This window comes from Triticum aestivum, chromosome 2B (assembly GCF_018294505.1).
Source record: "Triticum aestivum cultivar Chinese Spring chromosome 2B, IWGSC CS RefSeq v2.1, whole genome shotgun sequence".
Taxonomy (NCBI): domain Eukaryota; kingdom Viridiplantae; phylum Streptophyta; class Magnoliopsida; order Poales; family Poaceae; genus Triticum; species Triticum aestivum.
This window is the reverse complement of record NC_057798.1, coordinates 418008868-418029294: the sequence shown is the minus strand read 5'-3', so window position 1 is coordinate 418029294 and position 20427 is coordinate 418008868. Positions and strand designations below refer to the sequence as shown.

General features: G+C 42.4%; 1 protein-coding gene across 1 annotated transcript; it reads right to left on the bottom strand.

The window, feature by feature from the left end:
• Nucleotides 1-5701: 5701 nt before the first annotated feature.
• LOC123045247 (probable UDP-N-acetylglucosamine--peptide N-acetylglucosaminyltransferase SEC) lies at nt 5702-19649 on the bottom strand. The gene is made up of 28 exons (XM_044468230.1): nt 19304-19649; nt 17274-17419; nt 17096-17194; nt 16948-16998; nt 13569-13685; nt 13437-13493; nt 13231-13350; nt 11029-11091; nt 10864-10942; nt 10204-10313; nt 10058-10111; nt 9918-9985; nt 9734-9836; nt 9298-9500; nt 9088-9184; nt 8708-8779; nt 8523-8599; nt 8307-8423; nt 8146-8230; nt 7904-8071; nt 7512-7622; nt 7321-7407; nt 7118-7245; nt 6930-7012; nt 6714-6819; nt 6453-6599; nt 6244-6364; nt 5702-6156 (listed from the first exon to the last, which is right to left on the bottom strand). The coding sequence occupies exons 1-28, from the start codon at nt 19479-19481 to the stop codon at nt 6043-6045; spliced, it is 2961 nt and encodes a 986-aa protein (XP_044324165.1). The 5' UTR covers nt 19482-19649; the 3' UTR covers nt 5702-6042.
• Nucleotides 19650-20427: the final 778 nt, after the last annotated feature.

The window sequence follows — 20427 nt, the reverse complement described above, 5'->3', positions numbered from 1 at the left end:
GCGACATCGCGTCAATAATTCCTTTGCAAAAAAATTTAGGAATTTTAAAGACGGACATGGCATAGGTGGGGATGGCTTGTACAACAGATTTGAGCAAGATTTACTTCCCTCCAGAGGATAACAATTTTTACTCTCATCCACTAATTTTCATAATAATTCGATCGATCAGGAACTGGAAACAATCACTTTTGTCCATGCCCACATTTGCCGGCAAACCCAAGTATTTGTCATTAAGGGCTTCAGTCATAATATTTAGAATTGTACATATTTGTGCCTTGTATTCCACTTTAGTATTGGGACTAAAGAATATACTAGATTTTTTAACACTAACCATTTGCCCTGAGGCGGCACAATACGAATCCAAGAGTGATTTCAACGCCTCCGCACTCATGGGATTGGCTCGCATAAGGATTAAAGAGTCATCAACAAAGAGGAGATTAGAAATTGATGGGGCATCTCTGCAAACCTTTATACCGAAAATGTTTCCATTCTCCTCCGCATTAGCTAACAAGACGGTCAAACCCTCTATACATAACAAGAATAAATAGGGAGAAAGGGGATCTCCCTGCCTCAATCCTCTAGTTGGTTTAAAACTCTCTGTCTCATCATCATTAATACGGACCCGGTACTCCACACAGGATACACATTTCATAATTAAGTTCATCCAACTCTCTTTGAAACCCAATTTCAGCATAATTTCCTTCAAGAAACACCACTCCACTTACCAAAAGCCTTATCCTGAACACTTCGATGCAGTTTGGTACCCTCAAGGTTATAAGGTTCCTGATTTTGTCAAATTTAGTGGAGAGGGCACGAAAACAACATAGGAGCATGTTAGTCAGTATCTAGCGCAGTTGGGTGAAGCAGGTTCCATAAAAGAATTGAAAGTGCATTTATTTCCATTATCTTTAACTGGTACCACATTTTCATGGTTTGATGCTTTACCACATGGTTCAATTCTCTTATGGTCTCAGTTAGAGCAAAAAATATATAATCACTTTTATAGCAGCGATAATGAGCTTAAGTTGTCACATCTTACATCGATTAGGCAAAAACATGATGAACCGGTCACCGATTATGTCAGGAGATTTAGATATATAAAAAACCAATGTTATAGCTTAGTGATAACTGAGAGAGACTTGACGGATCTTGTTCTAATGGTTTAAAAACTCACATTAAAGAGAGGCTAGAAAGTTATGAGTTTTTGAATATTAACCAAGTCTTACAAAAAACTTTGGCTCAAGAGGGTCGAAGTAAAGAGGTTCATAGGTCTACAGCCAATCGTCCTAGAATGCATGTGGTTGAATACAATGATGATAATTCGGACGATGAGGTTGATGTATATACTACTGAGTTTGTTTGGTCCTCAAAGGACAAACCCTATACATGCAATGCTCTTAAGCTGATTCGCAAAAATTGTGATGAGGAGACAAAGTTTACTTCTGATATATCTAAGTGTGATAAAATATTTGATGCTCTCTTGCAAGATAAGATGATTAGAATATCACACACCATACCGTCGTTTGAGGAGTTGAAACGGTGTGCTTATTGCAAGTAGCATGATTCATTTTATCATGCTACTAACGATTGCAATGTTTTTTACGACAGATACAATCGGCCATTAATGATGGACGGTTGAATTTTGCTGAAATGCAAGTTGATAAATAACCCTTCCCGATAAACACCATGGACTTGGAGGGAAAGAAAATGTTAATTCAGCCTAGCATAGCCGAATCTGCTAATAAAGATAATGTCGTTATTGGTGAACCCACGAAAGGCAAGGAGGGCAACAAAGTCTTGGGAAGAGAGGTTGTGCTTGATAAGCAACCCGGTGGCAAGGAAGTATTGAAGATCACCATAAAAAATCCTGCACTTGGAGGGCAACCACAAGTACAAGAAGATACTCATGTTAATTTTATCAAGCCCAAGAATGCAGAAGTTGGCAAGTGGAAAAGAGTGAAGCTAAGTGCAAGTGAATCAAGACAACTTTTGATATGTTGCTATCTAAGTATGCAAGTCAAGCAGCCAGTTCTAGCTCTAATCGGCCATCACACTCAAAGCATTCAAGTTCGCCTTCGAAGCAAGAGTTTCGACGCTATGTAAGGCCATATGGGTATGGGCACTGACACCATGGATGTCACAACCCCCCTATGCACCATATTACACGAGAGACTTTAATTGAGGATGGGGGCAGCCCCAATGGCTCCTTATGCTTTTCATATGGGGTGGGCAGCACCTAGAAGGCCTGTTCGCGAGAGGCTTTATTATCCCACACAAGGCCGTTCGAGCCATGGTGCTAATCGGCCAACAAAAATTTATCCAAGCAAGGTCAATAGAAAAGTGTGGCGTATTAAGTCACTTAATGCAGAAATTTCAGAATGCGACAAGCAAAAGGAGATCAAAAAGGCGATTGTTGGTAATTTGGCTAATTCTAATGGTGATATTGTTATTGTTCAGCAGGGTTCCATGGTTAATGATCATGAGGCGAGCACAAGCAAGGCCAAACCTAACGATCCATAATATACTCAACCTAAGTGGTGTCCTCCCGGATTAAGTAAGACCAGAAAAGGAGATTACAACACATGAGGAACCATGAGAAGGTAGAGCGCAAAGAAGAGAAGCAAAGAGATGAATTGCTCAATGAAATTCGGCCCATGGCACTCACAAAACAAGTGTGGAGGCCTAAACAAAAAGAAAATACAGATGCTTCTACATTAGCTACAGCAACACCTTCACCGCCAAAAGAGGATGATGCGGCCCCTATTACATCGTCCACACCACCTGAAACATCCCCTTGAATTGAGGAAACTTTAAGCCCAATATACACATTGGGAGATGAAGATGAGATGGTGGATTACGAATCTACGCCGGTTCAGGAAGGTATGGATATTAATATGGTGTATTACTTACCTATCGAGTTTCGTGTAGTAGGTGAAGTGGAGGAGGTGGCCCAGCTGGATTTTGGTCCTAAGAACGCTATCTTCGAGAAGCCAAAAGAATCGGTGAAACACTTGAAGCCATTATACCTCAAAGGTCATATTAACGAATCGTCGGTTGCTAGGATGCTCGTTGATGGTGGTGCTGTGGTAAATATTATGCCCTACTCGGTCTTCAAAAAGTTGGGGTTAGATGATGATGCACTGATGAAGACCAATATGGTACTTAATGGATTTGAGGGTAAAGAAAAGATAGAGGCCAAAGGTGTGATGTGCATGGAACTCACCATGGGAAGCAAAACTTTGGCCACCACATTCTTCATCGCCGAGGTGCAAGGTAACTATAATGTTATATTAGGCCGCGATTGGGTTCATGCTAACTAATGTGTGTCATCTACCATGCATCAATTCTTAATACAATGTATCAATGATGAGGTAGAAGTCATTCACGCGGATGATTCGGCTTGTGTTGCTTTGGCCGATGCATCGGTGGATTGGAATCATCCCGATGTTACTTGCTTAACAGGGCGCGACCTCTCGGAGTTTGATTTCCTTAGTGCTACAAGGAACGGGTTCATTCACATTGCTTTAAAGCCGACTGGTGGTAATCAGTTACAAGGTATGATGTAAACAAGAAGGTAAAACCAATGGCCGATACAGAATTATCGCCCTAAGCATAAACATGGCCGATATAGAAATTATCGCGCGAAGCACATATAAATGGCTGATGGAGTGTTGACACCGTCCTTAGAACAGACATGGTACAAGTTATTTTTCAGCACACTAGCTTTGCCGAAAAACAGGCGGGCATGTGTTGACGCTCAAAAATGGCACGATTGTAAAGGTTTCTTAAAGCCATGTCAAGATTAATTCAAACTTATCATTGAAAGTCACCATCGGATGTCTCTCTTCGAGAAGATCAAGATGAATACGAAGATGATCCAAAACGAAGCTCGGATTCAAAAGTTATGACAAGTTCAGAGATGCTCATGTTGACACCAGATTAAAGAATGGTATGAAACTCAATTAAGATGGCCTCTTCTAGAAAATGTTTCAACACGAAAGTTGTGCGTCTCGTCGAAATGGTTGATTTTGATATACAAAACGTCTTAACCCGAGGTAGTTTGCAACCTGTGGAGGCAAAACACGGTCAGAAACAGAGGCTGCAGAGTCATTTCTGACCGACCGAGTTGATTTGACTCGGTGAGACCGAGTTGATCCAGAAAATTACAAAAGGATGGCAACATTCACTCGGCCGGACCGAAGTGAACCAATCGGTGAGACCGAGTTGATCCGGAAAATTACAGAAGGTTACAGATGGTTGGCAACGTTCACTCGGTGGGACCGAAACGAACCACTCAGTGGCTCTGAGTTGATCCAGAAAATTGCGAGAGATTCTTGTCCGAGTTAGGTTATGGTTTTTGATGTTTTGGACGGATTTTTTAGTCGTTTTCTTGTAAGGGAAGTCCAGCCCCCTCATAAATAGATGAGAGGTGACGGCCGATTGAACAACACACAATCCACAAATCAATATACTATTTTTTACCCTAGTTTTTACACCTTTCCCTTGTTCTTTCCCTCTCGTTCTTCGTTCGTTCTTCGTGTTGAAGGGCAGCGATCGTCGAGGCTCTAGGGGCAAGCGAATCGACCTAGGGCAGCCCATAGCCGCCGCGCGCCTAGACGGGGTCCCTCCCGGGCGCATGGGGTTTCGGGTCCTCAAAACACCCGCCAGATTGCTTGCGTACCACGCTTCGACGTGAGTTGCGGTGCATCATCCCCGGCGTCGAGGGTACACGGTGGCATGTTCGTGTGCGAACACCCGCCATGCCAGGGAAGGCCGAAGATCGCCGGAAGTGGGCTTGGGGACGGAGTGGGGTGGAGTGAAGTGGTTAGTGTTTGATTCGGGATGAGGTTAGGGATGAATATATGTGAGATCGTGGTGGGTCAGCGTGGGCCAGATTGTACGTGGCGGATGCGGCTGGGTGCGCTCGGGCCTCTCCATATCTATTCCAGATTTGTATGAGGGGTATCGGAGTCCGTGCGTATGGGATCGGTATGAGGAGTCCGTCTTTGTCGGTTTTTATTGATCGGTCAGTGAGCAGGCCATCCACCCGAACATTGTGTGTGGGTGTTGGGGGGGGGGGGGGGGGGGGGGGGCAGATGCATGTGATCCCTCTATCAGTAGCGATTGTGCAGTGTACACTGGTCCTAGCACGCAACTGTGGTGCCGGAGACTATCTAAAGTTAGGGGTTACTTGCAAGCCACCCTACTTTTTTTATTTTTGAGCAACCCCACCCCTCTAACTAAGAGAACAAGGCCAAACAGTCTGCACCACCGCCAGCCCGTGATATCGGCTGAACGCTAAATCCAAGAGCAAATGTAGGCATCCACCCCCATGTGGCATCCCCATCCGCATGTGTCCGACCCGTTTCTAAGGATGTGTGTCAGTCACGGGCTACTCAACCCAAATGCATGCACTCTTCGTTTGTGGAAGGGGAACGGGGACCCTTCCTTTTAGTTAGACTGTGATGTACGTCTCCAGATGGGAACAAGGCGAAGAACGCATCGCTTGGGAACGGGGACCCTACAGCAGACCCTTCCGAGTTCAGCTTCAGGAACCGCAAACTCTCAAGCCAGACAAAGATTGCCCATAGCTTGACAGCCCCAACGCCTACAAAAATACAACCCGTTCCCACTTACCACATACCAATGGATGGGCTATTTGCATGGGGTTACTAACTGGACCGCATCAGAGCCACGGCAATCGCGGGGAACAGATGCCATATTATATTTCAAATAAATATTGGATATTGTATCTTTGCGTCTAAGTTTCAACATTATGATAGCAGCACAAAGCTAGGGTTGAATGGTACAACAATCAGCAACCAACAAAACTATAATCTTCTGTTGGCACACATAAATAGGCTAATCCGATCTCATCACAGGACTAAACCTCCTACATTCTTCTCTCTTGGGTACATAAGTCGGGACTCCACACGCAAAGGTCTACTATATGGTACAGGACAGGGCGCAGCCAAACGAGTTACATGATTGTACTACGCTACAACTCTGCTTTTTATCTACACAGCCGGGATTTCATGCTCCTCATCTGTCATATGGGAACTCACTGTCGTCTTCTTTTACCTTGAACGGCTCCGGATGACGCCCAGAGCAATAAATGTTCCACATCTTGAAGTACGCCCTATCAAGGTTCTGAACCTGAAATGGTTGGTAAGCAGAGAGCTCATCAGAATTTACTTACTGCCTAGAAATGACATGCCAGAGAGTATCACGCAGAAATCTTACCCATCGAGCAGTGTCAAATAAAGGACAGGTTAAACGAACTTCTTTAAGCTTATCCGTCAGTGCTTGGAGTTTTGCCGGGTTTGTCGCCAGTTCAACTGCTCGGTCTTCGTACTCCTTTGTGCTACAATCAGAAAAAGGAAGGGTAAATGCATGCACCATGCCGTCCCACACAGCTTACAAATAAACCAGCTTCTAATCAAAATACTTACCTGCTAACAATCATCTCATCCCCAAGCCCAGTCGCTAAACAAAGGGAGCCAGCTACTCTGGTTGCCATTTTCTCTAGAGGAAGTGTTATCATTGGCAAGCCAGCCCATAGAATGTCGGTACCAGTTGTGTGTGCATTGCAAAGGGGCCTGTGATGTGGGAAGTTCACAGACAGACCCAAAATATAGGCCAAGTATCAGTATGAAGTATGAACCGATATGCTTATCACACAGAACAAGTGAAAAAGCGGGTTAAGTGCATACGTGTCAAGGAAGAGGTCTGCTAATTCACTTCTTCGGATATGCTCATGTTTCATCGCAACATCTGTGAAAATGATCTGATCAGGGCTCACTCCCCTTGCAGCAGCATCTGCATAGAAATAGCATTCCAGTATTGTATATGTTAAATTCTGTTGCCTCATGTCATTCTTCTTTCGAGATGAAAAGTTCAGGCAACAGAGAAATATTCAATCTGCTTACGTGCTTTTACTCTCATTTCACCAGTGGCTGGAAACCTTAAGAGCCATAATACACTGTTTGGAACACGCTTGACAATATTACACCTTCAAAAGATAGTGCACAAATATTAACATCATCTCTACAAAAATTACTTAATGTATCTATGTATGCTTTTGACAAAATGAGAAGTACAGGTAATAGAACGTTACCATGTATCAAATATTTCTGGGTCCATCTTGTAGAGCTGATTAAAGCATGCAAAGATGAATTTATCCTTGGGTAACCCATAATCTGATCTTTTATGCGGGCATACCAGACTTAAGACATCACAATTTTTCTGGTATAGTGCCCATAGTTAGAAACACCATGAATGAATGAGAGCAGAAAGAACATAGAGCAAAATGAAATGAACCTGCTTGTAGTCATTGACGAAATAGCAATGTGGGAGATGAACAAGCTTTTCAGAGTATATATGTGCATAGCGAGTTGGAGAAACAAACTGCAAATATTGTTAAACGACAAGAAAACTTCAATTAATTGCACATAAAGCTAAGAAAATATTTCAAATCAAAAATCACAGAATGTTGTTTAAAAAACTCAGACCTCATCTGTGACCAAGTAGTCTATGTAAGAAGCACCTGTCGTCCCTGGGAACCCCATGTACGAAACTTGAATAGGTGCTGGTTGCATCGCGAAAATTTCATTCCTCGCACCCTGTTTAACTTGAAAGCATGAGGCAGACTGATAACATTTTTCAGAGAGATGCTGAACTGCATTTTTTATTTTTATTTTAAAGAACACTTCAATGAACAGTATATTACAAAAATTTAGTGATACCACCTAACAACTTTGAGAATAGCATATGCCTGCTCAATGTGAATAAAAGCAAATGCAAAACATGAAGAGAAAATCAGAGTAAAAGCATGAGGTTGTCCAGGACAGAAGTTAATACAAGGAGACAGATAAGGGGTTATGGAAAGACGTGAAAGTATTACCTTTGTGTAGCCATTAAGATTGATTAAAACTTGTATTTTGTCTTCATTTATCATTTTGGCTATCACATCAGATGTCATGGCAGACACATCAATGAAATGCTCTGCCTCAGCCTGGATACGCTGTCTCCATTCAGTGCCATCATTTTGACTCAACGCATAACAAAAAACCTGCCATCACAGTTGATAAGTTGTTGATACAATAAATCAACAAGGTGTAAAGAGAAAAAGAAAAGGTGAATTACCTCAACATTGTCACGGTCATGCATACCAAATACTGAACCCATGAGATGGGAAAGCGGGTGATTACCAAAATCACTACTAACATATCTGCAAAATTCAAATGCCAATTACTCAGTTGTTGCTGGAGCCCAACAATATTGATTACCAGCGCATTTAGACGTACCCAACCCTGAGTCGGCCATGTTTACCCTCTGCCTTCACTGGTAAAGGGGGTGGGTGGACAAATGGTGGCAAACCAAAGCGAGAAGCAATTAATGAACACTGGACCGCATATTTGCGGCTGCCAAGGAAAAAATATTAGTGTAAATAATGAAGCAGAACATATCACTGATGATGCAAATAATAGTGCAGTAAGAGCCAAGAGGATATATATATATACCTAATTTCCAAGGCGAGCAAAGGATCAATAGGATAAGCAATAGCATGAAATGGCTGCACGCTTGGCAGAAGTGACATCTATTGAGACAATAACCAAAGCTTCGTCATGACTCTTGACATTTTCATTGTTCAACATTACCTATCTCTACCATACTTTAGGAAATAAAAATTATCACAAAGGGGCACCTTTATCTGCCGTCTGATTATCTCTTCAACTTCACGGAACATAGTATCTCTGTTTTCCCAGTCACAAACACTCTGCAGTGAAACAAACAAGGGTGGCATTTTTTAAATTACTGCTTTCCTGGGCATAGCTGCATTTGTATGCAACTAGAACTTAGCATTAGCTTGCTTTCTGGGGACATCAAACATGAAATATCCAAGCTAAGATACAAAAAATCAATAACTTTTTACATGAAAAAAATTATACAGCAAGTAGTACAGATATAAATTAGCTCTCGTGGTGTTCAGGGTTACACGTGGAGAACGTCTCAAGTTGTACAGGTAATAGTATGCTTCTGTGTTTTGATTGAAAAAATTAGACAATCATGTGAACTGGATCGAACCTGTAGAGTATGAAGAAGGTTGCACGTTACTTCTGGAAAATCAGGACGCAGACAAAGAGCTTGTTTATAGCTAGCTATAGCTGCTTCTTGATGTCCACTACAGGGGAAAGATCACATTTCATAAATTAAAATTCAACTAGAAACATAAGATCACTATAATAGCTGGATGTATCACCAAACCGCAATATTATCTTAATTACTAAGTAGTACCTATCTTTATAAGCTGAGGCTAAGTTCGCGTGGGCTTCCGCCATATTTGGCCTGATTGTCACAGCCTGTATGTAATCCTGAATTGCCTCGGCCACTCTTCCAAACTCCTTAAATGTATTTCCTCTATTAACAAGAGCATCAGCTGCAGTAGGATCTATACGAAGAACTTCGGTGTAACATGCAATAGCATCAGCATAGCTTCCCTGATGCACACAAAGATGAACAATATCACGAAAAAGGATAAACAAACAAAATCTCAGAGAAAGTCTTAGACAGCAAAAGCAATAAGCACAATTGTCTAAAATATTACTCCCTCCGTCCCGAATTATTTGTCACAGAAATCTAGACGTATTTTTAGTTCTAGATAGATCCATTCTGCAACAAGTAATTTGGGACGGAGGGAGTATATACAAAACGAAATCTTTCAAGCTAGTACCTGTTGCTTGTATATGACTGCTAAATTGTTGAGTGGCGAAGACAACCCAGATGTAACGGCAATTGCTGCTTTGTAGAATGAAGCAGCAGTACTTATCATGTTCCTGCAAAAATGGAAAAGTTTATAAGTAGAAGGACCTCGATGTGGTAAGGTATCAAACATTAAAAGGGTAGGAGAATCTTACCACTCCATATAGATGTTTCCTAGGTTAGTAAGAGCCTGTGGATGGTTTGCCTGTAATACAAGGCACGACTGCACCAAAAAAGTACATACATTAGAAGCGGAATAAAATGTGGAAATTTACAGTAATGAAGTAGAACATACTTGGAAGCAATTAATTGCCTCTTCTACTCTCCCAGCATCTTTAAGTGCATTGCCCTATGAAAGATAGAAAATGTTAGCCAAGTGAAGTAACCAACAAAACTATTGTCCACAGTCAGTAATGAACAATGAGCACTTCCAGAACTTACCATGTTATTGTATGCTTCCACAAACCGAGAATCACATAGTATAGCCTGATTGTAACAATGAATTGCCATATCAAGCTGACGTTGCTCATAGTAGATAGTGGCAAGATTACCTGCATGAAAATGTCCCCCCGTCCTTTGCATTACGAGGTATACTAAGGGTCTACTTTGAAGGTAAAGAAATGACCACTCTCTTGTGAGCTTGTACATATCTCATCCATGATGAACATCTAAATGAATGGACTCGAGAGGGCAAATGTCACTCAATTAGTATCTACACTCCACAAAATTGCAAAATACTAAGGAGTAATGGTAGGTTTAGTCAATATCCAACAGGTACCATGCCAATTTTTAGCCAAAGCCAATGGAATACAATTGTTTGGTAGTTGATCAATATTTAGTTTGCCTGGCCCTAATCTAGCTGCTTTTGGATGTTTGCTGTAATCATCAGTATTGTATTGGCACACTAACAATTGTTCACAGGATTCCTCTTTTGATTCCTCCATGCCAAGTGATGAATGATGACAAGAATTCTTGCAAATATAATTCTAAGACTAACCTATGACCAAGAAAATGGCTTGCCAACAATGAGCATTGTAGTTGTTGGACACAAACCAAACCTACCATACATCCTCACACGCAAAATAAAGCAAATGTGCATACCGTAAGCCATGGCATAGTCAGGGCGTGCCTGCAAAGCACGCTGATAACAAGCAACTGCCTCCTGGAGCATTCCCATAGCCTGGACACACCGAAACATTTGCTCCATAACCAATCATTCACGACATCCAAAGGCCATAAGCTACTGCCATAGTTCATAAGACTTACCTTGTACACATTCCCTTGATTAAGATGTGCATCAGCAAAAGATGGCTTAAGCTTAACAGCTTCCTGCAATATTTCAAGACGAAAAAAGAGCATTGGTACCACCCAAATCATGGCCATCAGCATGCCAGTCAGGAGGGTTAAAGCAAATCAACCATCTATCTGTGAGAATATAACAAGCAAGCACTATATGGAGCTACAGTACACATAAAACAATTGCTATGTGATCACCCTTTGCCACAATTATTTTATCGTCTTTGGTTAGGCATTTATGAACAAGGAAATACTTCTCCCAACAAATCACATGCACTTAATTGCCAATTTACTCCACCTATGTACAGTTTCAAGTTCAAATTCACTATACGATAAAGAGTAACAAGAATGAGAAAATCCGATAAGTGATCAAAATGAAAAGAAAAAACATATAGACAAATGCGAACATTCATTAAAAATGTCATTTTTATTTTCTAATACATTTTCTTTTTTAATACATTTTAAACTCCACGTCAAAATTTAAAGGGCTAGTACAAAAGAGGGAGGTGCTGATTTTAATTTTGTGTCCATACCAGGAGTTGATTGCATGAAAATACCGTAAAACATGATTGAATAGCATGTAAGTGCGACATGGATACATCACAAAATTAGTATACAAGTTCCTTGACACATCTAGGGGCTGAAATGCCATCAAAATAGCCTCGATAAACATAATATACAGCAATTATTTCAACCAATATATACACAAATATAACATTTTGGGCATTTTCAACTTCCACCGCACTACTCGAAATGCTAATTTATACCTCAATGCGTTTATTGATAAGATAACTCAATGTAATATTACAAATGATAAACTATATGCAGCATCAAAGCATAGTTTAGGCAATGAACCTAATACACAAATTTAATGTGAACAATCTACAGAACGTCCAGAGTCATGGGCAAACCTAAAGTTGACCAGCATGGGTTTTAGTATTCTAGCACAGATTGGAATTTTAACTGGAATCAATGGGACCATGTTTCTTCAAAGCAATATATATCTTTTTTTTTCTTTGTGTGTGTGTGTGTCTACACACACACACACACACACACATATATATATGTAACATAACATATTCGCATTGTTTTCTGAAAATGATCATCGCCTGTATGCCACAACAGTGCTCCGTAAATGGCATCTCAAAGAACTTTACAGAGAATATCAAGGAAGCGAGTAAAAGGATTTAAGATTTTTACAGTCATAACAATAATCACGCCCCAAAGTAAGTCAAGAACAAGAAAAGTATAGTAAGCATTAGCTCTTTCATTTCGCCTTTTCACAGAAGTTCTCTTTTTTAGCAAGGCACTAAACATCTCAGTGGCACTTGGGTGTTAAGCTTCATGCACTAGCCAACGCAACAAAAAATCCAAACTGATGGAAAGGGCTAGGCAATCCACATATACACTTCAACACCCCCTCACACGTGTGATGTGGGAAGTCAACACATGAATAGACTAAGAGGTATGGCTCAAGAGCCTATACGTGGACACAGAGGGGGGAAGCAGCAATTTTTGGATAAACCGCGAAAGCCAGGACTTGAACTCAAGACCTTAGACCCTGATACCATGTTATGCTTCATGCACCAGCCAATGCAACCAAAAGTCCAAACTGATGGAAAGGGCTAGGCAATCCACATGTACACTTCAACATTGGGAACTTCATGAAGGTTAAATATTACCTTTGCTGTAAAAGAACAGCAAGCCGTTCAACCGGAACTAACAAGAGAGAAGCCCATTTGTGTTGCTACTCACAGTGCTACTCACAGTACCAAATGTCAGTACCAACCTACATATTTCTTTCCACAATTTTAAAAAGTAGGTTCAGCCTATTATGTCGCCACTCAATAACGTATCAACGACAACCTCTTGTGTGCAATCACACACATAGAGCAATGTCAGTAGATGATATACTCCTCTTCCCCACTCCTGGATTAAATAAGTAATGCTCTACATAACAGTTTCCTGTTTATAGTAATGAACTAGTTGTAGCATAGTAACTCATATAATACTTCAATCCACTAACACTCAGCTTTATTGACAAGGTACCAATATACATCTACTCGGTTCACATACATTGAACTTTAGTATATAGAGTTCAGGTTGAAGCTTTTTAATACACAGTAGATATTTCTCAATTCCACCAAAAGCTTGCACCATTGTGGCATTTACCTTGTAATACTGCATAGCCTTATTGAGGTCCCCAACCTCCATAAACAGGCCGGCAAGATTTGACCATGCAATTGCAAAGTGTGGATCTATTCGTATTGCTTCAAGGTAGCAAGCATATGCCTGAAGATGCAATCAGATGACGTAATAAGGATCATTCAAGTATTCAACCGTACCACTTGTTATCGAAGCCAACACAACTTGCTTACCTCTTGCACAAGACCCTGGGCTTTCATTAGATTCCCCAGATTACTATGTGCATCAACCTAAATTATGGAATAACAAATGTCAACTCGCAGAATGAACAAGCAGAATTACTGGAAACGTGTGAATACACATACCAAACGTGGGTTCAGGAGAAGCGCTTGTTTACAGCATTGTGCTGCTTCATTCAGTCTACCTTTGCGTGTATATGCACTTGCAAGGTTTGACCATGCATCACAAAAATTTGGGCGTAGCTACAAGAGAAAAAAAGTTGGAGGTCAGACCATTTCATCTTACAATCTTGCAAAAAAAAGGGGCAGCCCCAGTGCATGTAGCTCCCGCTTGCGCAGGGTCTGGGGAAGGGTCCGACCACTTTGGGTCTATTGTACGCAGCCTTTCCCTACATTTCTGCAAGAGGCTGTTTCCAGGACTTGAACCCGTGACCTCATGGTCACAAGGCAGCAGCTTTACCACTGCGCCAAGGCTCCCCTTCATCTTACAATCTTGCAATTAATTATTTATGTTAGAAACTTTCATAAGTTAAAAAGAAGAACTGAAAGGGAAAGAACAAGGGTGTAACGCATGCACTTGCCACATGAGGCATACTAGTGTGTTAGAGGGTCAATTAGCACCACTAATGGTCATGAAAAATCTGAGAAAAATTGGCAATATTGTCACAACATCATTAACCTCGCCACACAATTTCAAATCAAAATTCGATCCATGCATTGGTTGTTTCTCAATGTGTGGATCGAATCCTATATACCTAAGAGATCCATCCCCGCTAACCTATTTATCTTAGCATGCAACTACTCCACCTCAGCAATGCAGCCACGTCATGTGTTTCCTCCTACCCATTTATTCCTGATGCCACATCATCTTCAGTTACTTAGATCGGGTGTTCCAAAAAATTAGTTTCCCATTTATTCCAGCCATAATTGCAAAAGGGGCGCCATATTCTTGGAACCCATCGTTTCCCCTTCCTCACCGAGCAACCACCTCATTGTCTTCTCCACCGCATTGGCTTCACCAGGCCATGGTCAGGATCTCCCTCTTACACCTTTAGGGCTCGCCGTCCGACACGTCAATGGTGCTCACCCCCCCCCCCCTCCTTGCGGCCCATTTCGCTGTACCCATCCTCCCTGATCTGATCCTTTCGAGTCCGCCAGCCCTTGCTGCACCCCTCCTCGCCCATCTGATTCTTCCGTGTCTCCCCACCCTTGCGCCCCATCTCGCTGTACCCCTCTTCCCCCAGCAGGTCCTGCATTCAGTCTACCTTTGCGTGTATATGCACTTGCAAGGTTTGACCATGCATCACAAAAATGCGCACACAAGCTAGCTCCATCTGCTACCTGGAATCTCACGCCTCTCTCTCTCTCTCATCTTTTTTTGGTTCCCCGGTCTCATGTTGTTTTCTTCACTCATCTGTCCTATTTTGATCCTCTACATGAGCAGTAATCACGGCACAGGACCACCGCCATGACTCCCGATTGTCCACCGCCTGCGCACTCCACCTACTCCGCACCATGTCTGCTGATTCTGCTGCAGCACATCAAGTTGTTTTATGGGGAAGAAAATGCCTACAGGTCTGGCGCTTAAATCCGGTGATTCCTTTGTATGTTTCCAGCACAAATTGTCACCGTTTTGGTTGCAATCAAGGATGCTTAATTAGATTATGTAGCCTATGTAGGTTGAGCAAGTCACCTTTCCGAGAAAGTCAGAAATATAAAGCTGGGACTTCATTGAAGTTGTGTACACAAGCGGTTTGTATTGTAGTACTCCCTCCGTCCATAATATAAGAGCATTTTTGACACAAAAATGCTCTTATATTATTCTGAGGGAGTAGTATATTTCAATATATTCTGATTCTGACACCCTCCAGTTCATCTTTTTACCCCTTTTCTGATTAACATATTTATGCAGATAAATTGTTATTTGGTAATATTTTTCTATTAGCACATCAGGTTGCATTGTCCTCTTTCAACTGTGACCAACAAAGTACTTTGATCACGCAATAAAATACTTAGATCATGTACAAATTTGGCATCAAAACTGATTGTACTGAGTAAACTGATTTCAGGGTTATACGGAAGCTACCTTCTTCGGTTTCTCTTGCTTCAGTGACGACTAACAAGAGGTAAAAAAAACTCATGCCACTACAAACATTTCCTCTTTTATTTATTTAGATAGATTGTTGTTTGCTAATATTTTTCTATTAGCACATCAGGTTGTATTGGCCTCTTTCCATTGCCATCAACAAAGTACTTTTGATCATCCAATAGAATATTAAGATCATGTACAAATTTGGCCACAAATCTGATAGTCCCTAGTAAGGCGATTTCAGAATTAGATGCAAGCCATGTTCTCCAGTTTTCACTTGCTTCATTAACAAAGGTAAAAAAAAACTCATGCCACTACAAACCATTTTTTCCTTTATTTTCTATCTACTTATTCTTCTTTACGCGCACCTTTCTTTTAAGTTCTTTGTGACACTACCATCCCGCTGTAACGCGCGGTGTACTATCTAGTTTCTCAATGTGTAGATCGGATTTAGATTTGAAATTGTGTGGCGAGGTAGATGCATGCAGCGTCAATATTGACAAATTTCCTAGGAATTTTTTCATGGCCATTAGAGTGCTCATTGGGCCTCTGGTACACCCTAAACCCCTTGGTGCACACAACACACCCCCATAAAGAGTACTCAGATCCGAAAGAATATATGATGAACCATGTAAAGATAGCATGCACTCAACATGATAGACATGGACATTTAGCATAAGAAAAACAATTATGGCCCTGATGGACATTTAGGTCCATGGAACAAATATACCACAACAACAACAAAGCCAGTGTTTTTGTTAAAACATGGCCGGTCCTGAGCGTGGGTAAAGGAGAGTTGTGTGATAGGCTTGACGAGCCAACGTAAAAAATGCATTGCATAATGGAAATGTGTGCAGAAGAAGTGGAAACAAATCATGAATAAGTTGGCACATGAGATCGAGTAAAAATATAACTTTAATCAAAAGGATATTATTCACTATGCATTGCCTCTCAGGGGCATAATAGTAAGGTAAAACACAGATTCCGCTGACTTTAAATTGAATGGTCTCTAGTCTCTACAGCAAAATACTAACCAAATCGTACAGTTTACAGATATAATCTTATTCTTTCTTCCTCCATGTTAAGCCATGCACAATTCCAGCAACAATGCTTATGCCATATTCATAGTAGTAAATCCTAAAACCAAAGACAAATAACACTTTCACAGAAACGAGAGTGTGACTTGAGGTGATCCACCGAAAATTCATTTCGCTAACTAAAATCTGCAGTCTAGGAGGTCACTTGGCTACTTGAACCATCAAGACACATTTGGTGATCCGCAGTCGTTAGGGCCAATACAACAATATAACAGGGGCACTGGTCACATTCAAATATTAAGCTAGTTCCTTTTAGGCCAAAAAGACTGGAAAGAATCATAAAAGACGTTAAAGTCGGGAAAATATAGCACAAACACACCTGAATAGCTGTTAAATAGAAGCGAATTGCAAGATCGATGTCGCCCTTCTCCTACATGACAAAATAAAACGCATTGCACCATTAACTTCTGGGACCCTCAAAAAGCATGTCCATTTCTGAAAAGATTTTTATTAATTGCTCAACGAACCTTCCAGGCATTTGCCATGTTGCCATAGCACTCTGCAAATTGTGGGTCAATGGCAAGAGCCTCTTCATTCTTTGCGATGCAAAGATCATAATCACGAAGCTAGAGGAAACCAAACTTTCAGTGATGGATTTGGAATAAAGTAAGAAAGGACATGCCCAAGCATCACAATAGTAATAACCTGGAAATAAATAGCCCCGAGGAGAAGAAGATTATCAGTTCGACGCGGATTCTTCTCGTAAACAGCATTTCCATGCTCCAGTGCCTGACTATATTTTCCTGATTTGTAGCTCTGATGTGCAAGAGCCAGGTGGTCCTCTTCATTAACTAAATCATTTGAAGAAGCAGGATGGCAATTAGAATATGAACAAAAAGTAAAATTTAGAAGGTACAAAAGATCAATTCCAACATGAGTATCCATTTAAATATCTACACCAGTTAATCCCACACGATGCAACAGGTACACTCCAATAACTCCATAGTTCTAATATGGTGCATCAGATCGCCTCCACCATGAGGTGTGCAGAGGACAAGAATTCGGCTTTTCACATGACTTAAAATTATAAGTCTTGCACAAACAACAAAAATCATGTGGAGACCACCTTTGCCTTCAAAACACCATTCAAAATTATGCATACACTTTCCAATAACCCGCTAACAATCCTACAAGTGGTAGAGGTGAGGAGTAAAAAAATTGTTAGGAAAACACAACAAATTCGCTGTGACTGAATGTAGTATATACCACAGCCAACCCCAAAAGGCATTCCAAAACAATCTTGGTCATTTCCTGGCCCTGAAGGATTTGAACACATAGGTGCGTCGCAAATTCCAAATTATTACCAGTATGACTAAATCTGTCAAGATATCAAGGGTGTAGACAAACAGAACTGTTCTAATCTGACCAGGTTATTCACAAAAGTACCCTAAGTGTCAGGTAAACTACCACATTAAGAGATGTGATGCTGATTCACGTACCAATACTAACAGACAACATGGTAACGCAAAAGACAATGGTTTGGGTAATAATCCATCCATGAATCTAACCACTATATTATCAAAAGCTCAAATATCTGCAGTAAATTAGCCGGCTTGAGCTCCATTTGGACTAGTACGCAGATAGTTATGTGAAATGTATGCGTTTAATACCAGACAATTAGGGGCAGATACACAATATAGCCACTGGGTTCCAATGAGTGAATACTTTCTGCCCAAGACATGGAAATGTTCTAATTATAAAGGGGTGACTCCGATCGGCTGAAGCAAGTGAGCCCAGAACTTCATAATAGCCTAGACTCCACATCACCACTCAACTAGTGGACTCCACGTGCCCTCAACTAATCTAGCTCTCGTCTCAACCCACATGCCCACAGCCAACATGTACAAGCAAGGCAGGCCAAACAAATTATGTGGTACCAACCATAAGCGCTGAAAGAGTACTCTTTTGCAATGGATGAATTATTTTTCTACTCCTGGCAAAATGATTGAAACATTTAGACTTGAACTGAATACAAAGTTTTAGATACTTAGATCGTACTCCCTCCGTCAGGAATTACTTGTCACAAAAATGAATAAAAGTGGATGTATCTAGAACTAAAATGCGTCTCGATACATCCATTTATATGACAAGTATTTTCGGACGGAGGGAGTATTCAATAGAAGATTGAAATTCAGTTACTCCTACCACAGATCAAAGTGCAGTTGGTTCTAATACAATTAGTTCTGATGTATACGATCTGATTTGACAGAACATTCAGGTCTAATCTAGAGGCCTGCCTGAGAAGGAAATTGAGTAGTCCACTTGTATCTATTTTATGAACTTGATATGCCCAAAAATGATTCCGTGGACCTGCTTTGTTAAATCCTCAAAGAGCCCGAGGAAACCAGTAGTACAAGACTAGAATTCCTAGTAAGGTTATTGAGTTACTAGCTCACATGTTCCTGGAAATCCGAACAACAACACCAGCCACGCAGACCATTCTGGGTAATAAAAATAAAGCAGTTCTCCCGATTTTTCACTTAACTTCAAGCCCCGTAAACTCAAAACAAACACAAACAACACACCCCGGACCACAGTTTTCCACAAGCTAAACTGAGTTACGATCCTTCACGACCTAGCAGAAGGAGGAAAAGGGAACCCCTGGCAAATCGGTGATCACAACCTAAAAAAGAGATCAACGAGTAGCGAAATCGAGGATCAGCAGAGGTGCTCACCCCCGACGAGCTGCTTGGCCCTCGCGTCCAAGGACACAGGGGGCAGCAGGAAAGCCGCCGCTGGCGCTGGCCCCTCGGGAGCAGGCCCCGCGCCGCCGCTGACCCCGAGCCATACGTCGTCCCCGCCGCGCACCACCGGCGCCGCCAGGTGGCGCGCGTCGCTACGCAGCGAGAGCATCGCGAGGAAACCCTAGATCCGGTGGCCTAGACCAACGCGGGCCCGAAATCTCGCGCGGGCGCGAGAGGTTTTGGGGCGGAGGGGGGAGTGCTGTGATGGACGACGGCGCCTCTCCACTTGCGGAGAATGGGGAATTCTTGAGAGAGATTTCCCGGAAGAGGTGGAGATTTTTATTTGCTCTGTTGCACCGTTTTCCGTCGCGGCAAATGGAGTGAGCCAAGTGGTGCGCGCCATGTGTCTTTGGTGTGGACGTGTTTGGTAGTGCAATTGAACATTGAACATATAAACCCTCAAGAACTCCTAGAGAGGACCAAGCTAGCCACGTCGCCCCATAAATCGCTGCTGCCACCGCTTGTAAATTTCGTGCCCCGCCAAGGGCGTTTTAGTAATTTCACGTACAGGCAAATACAGGACCAAGCTAGCCACGTCGCCCCATAAATCGTTGTTGCCACTGCTTGTAAATTTCGTGCCCCGCCAAGGGCGTTTTAGTAATTTCACGTACAGGCAACTACAGGTGTATAAAACTCACCAGCTGCAATGGAGAAACCCTAGCCGTCGCCCGCCCCCGCGCGAGAGCGACCTAACCCGCGTCCCCCCGAGCCCCCCCTGCCGCCGCCACCCCTTCCCTCTGCCCCGTGCCGGATCCGCCTACCGTTGCCGCCACCGCTCTCCTCTGCCCCGTGCCGGATCCTACCTCCTGGCCTCCTCCTCCTCCCGCTACCCTCATCCCCTCTTGCCGCCGCCGGGCCCTCTCCTCTCCCCGTCGGTGCGAGTGCGTGGGTCGCGGCGTGCGGCGTGCGGAGAGCGAGGAGAGGGAGAGGACAGACGCGTGAGGAGGAGGAGGCCACGATCGTCGGCTCCTCTCCTCTCCTCGTCATCTCCTCCCCTCTCCCCGTCGGCTCCAGCGCGCTGGTCGTGTGGCGTGAGGTGAGCGAGGAGAGGGAGG

Excerpts from the sequence above, each read along its gene's own strand:
- LOC123045247 (XM_044468230.1), bottom strand. The coding sequence starts at position 19,481 with ATGCTCTCGCTGCGTAGCGACGCGCGCCACCTGGCGGCGCCGGTGGTG. Across the intron at positions 9,501-9,733 it reads CAGTCATATACAAGCAACAG|GGAAGCTATGCTGATGCTAT; the intron begins GTACTAGCTTGA and ends TGTGTGCATCAG. Across the intron at positions 7,013-7,117 it reads CCAGAAATATTTGATACATG|GTGTAATATTGTCAAGCGTG; the intron begins GTAACGTTCTAT and ends TATCTTTTGAAG.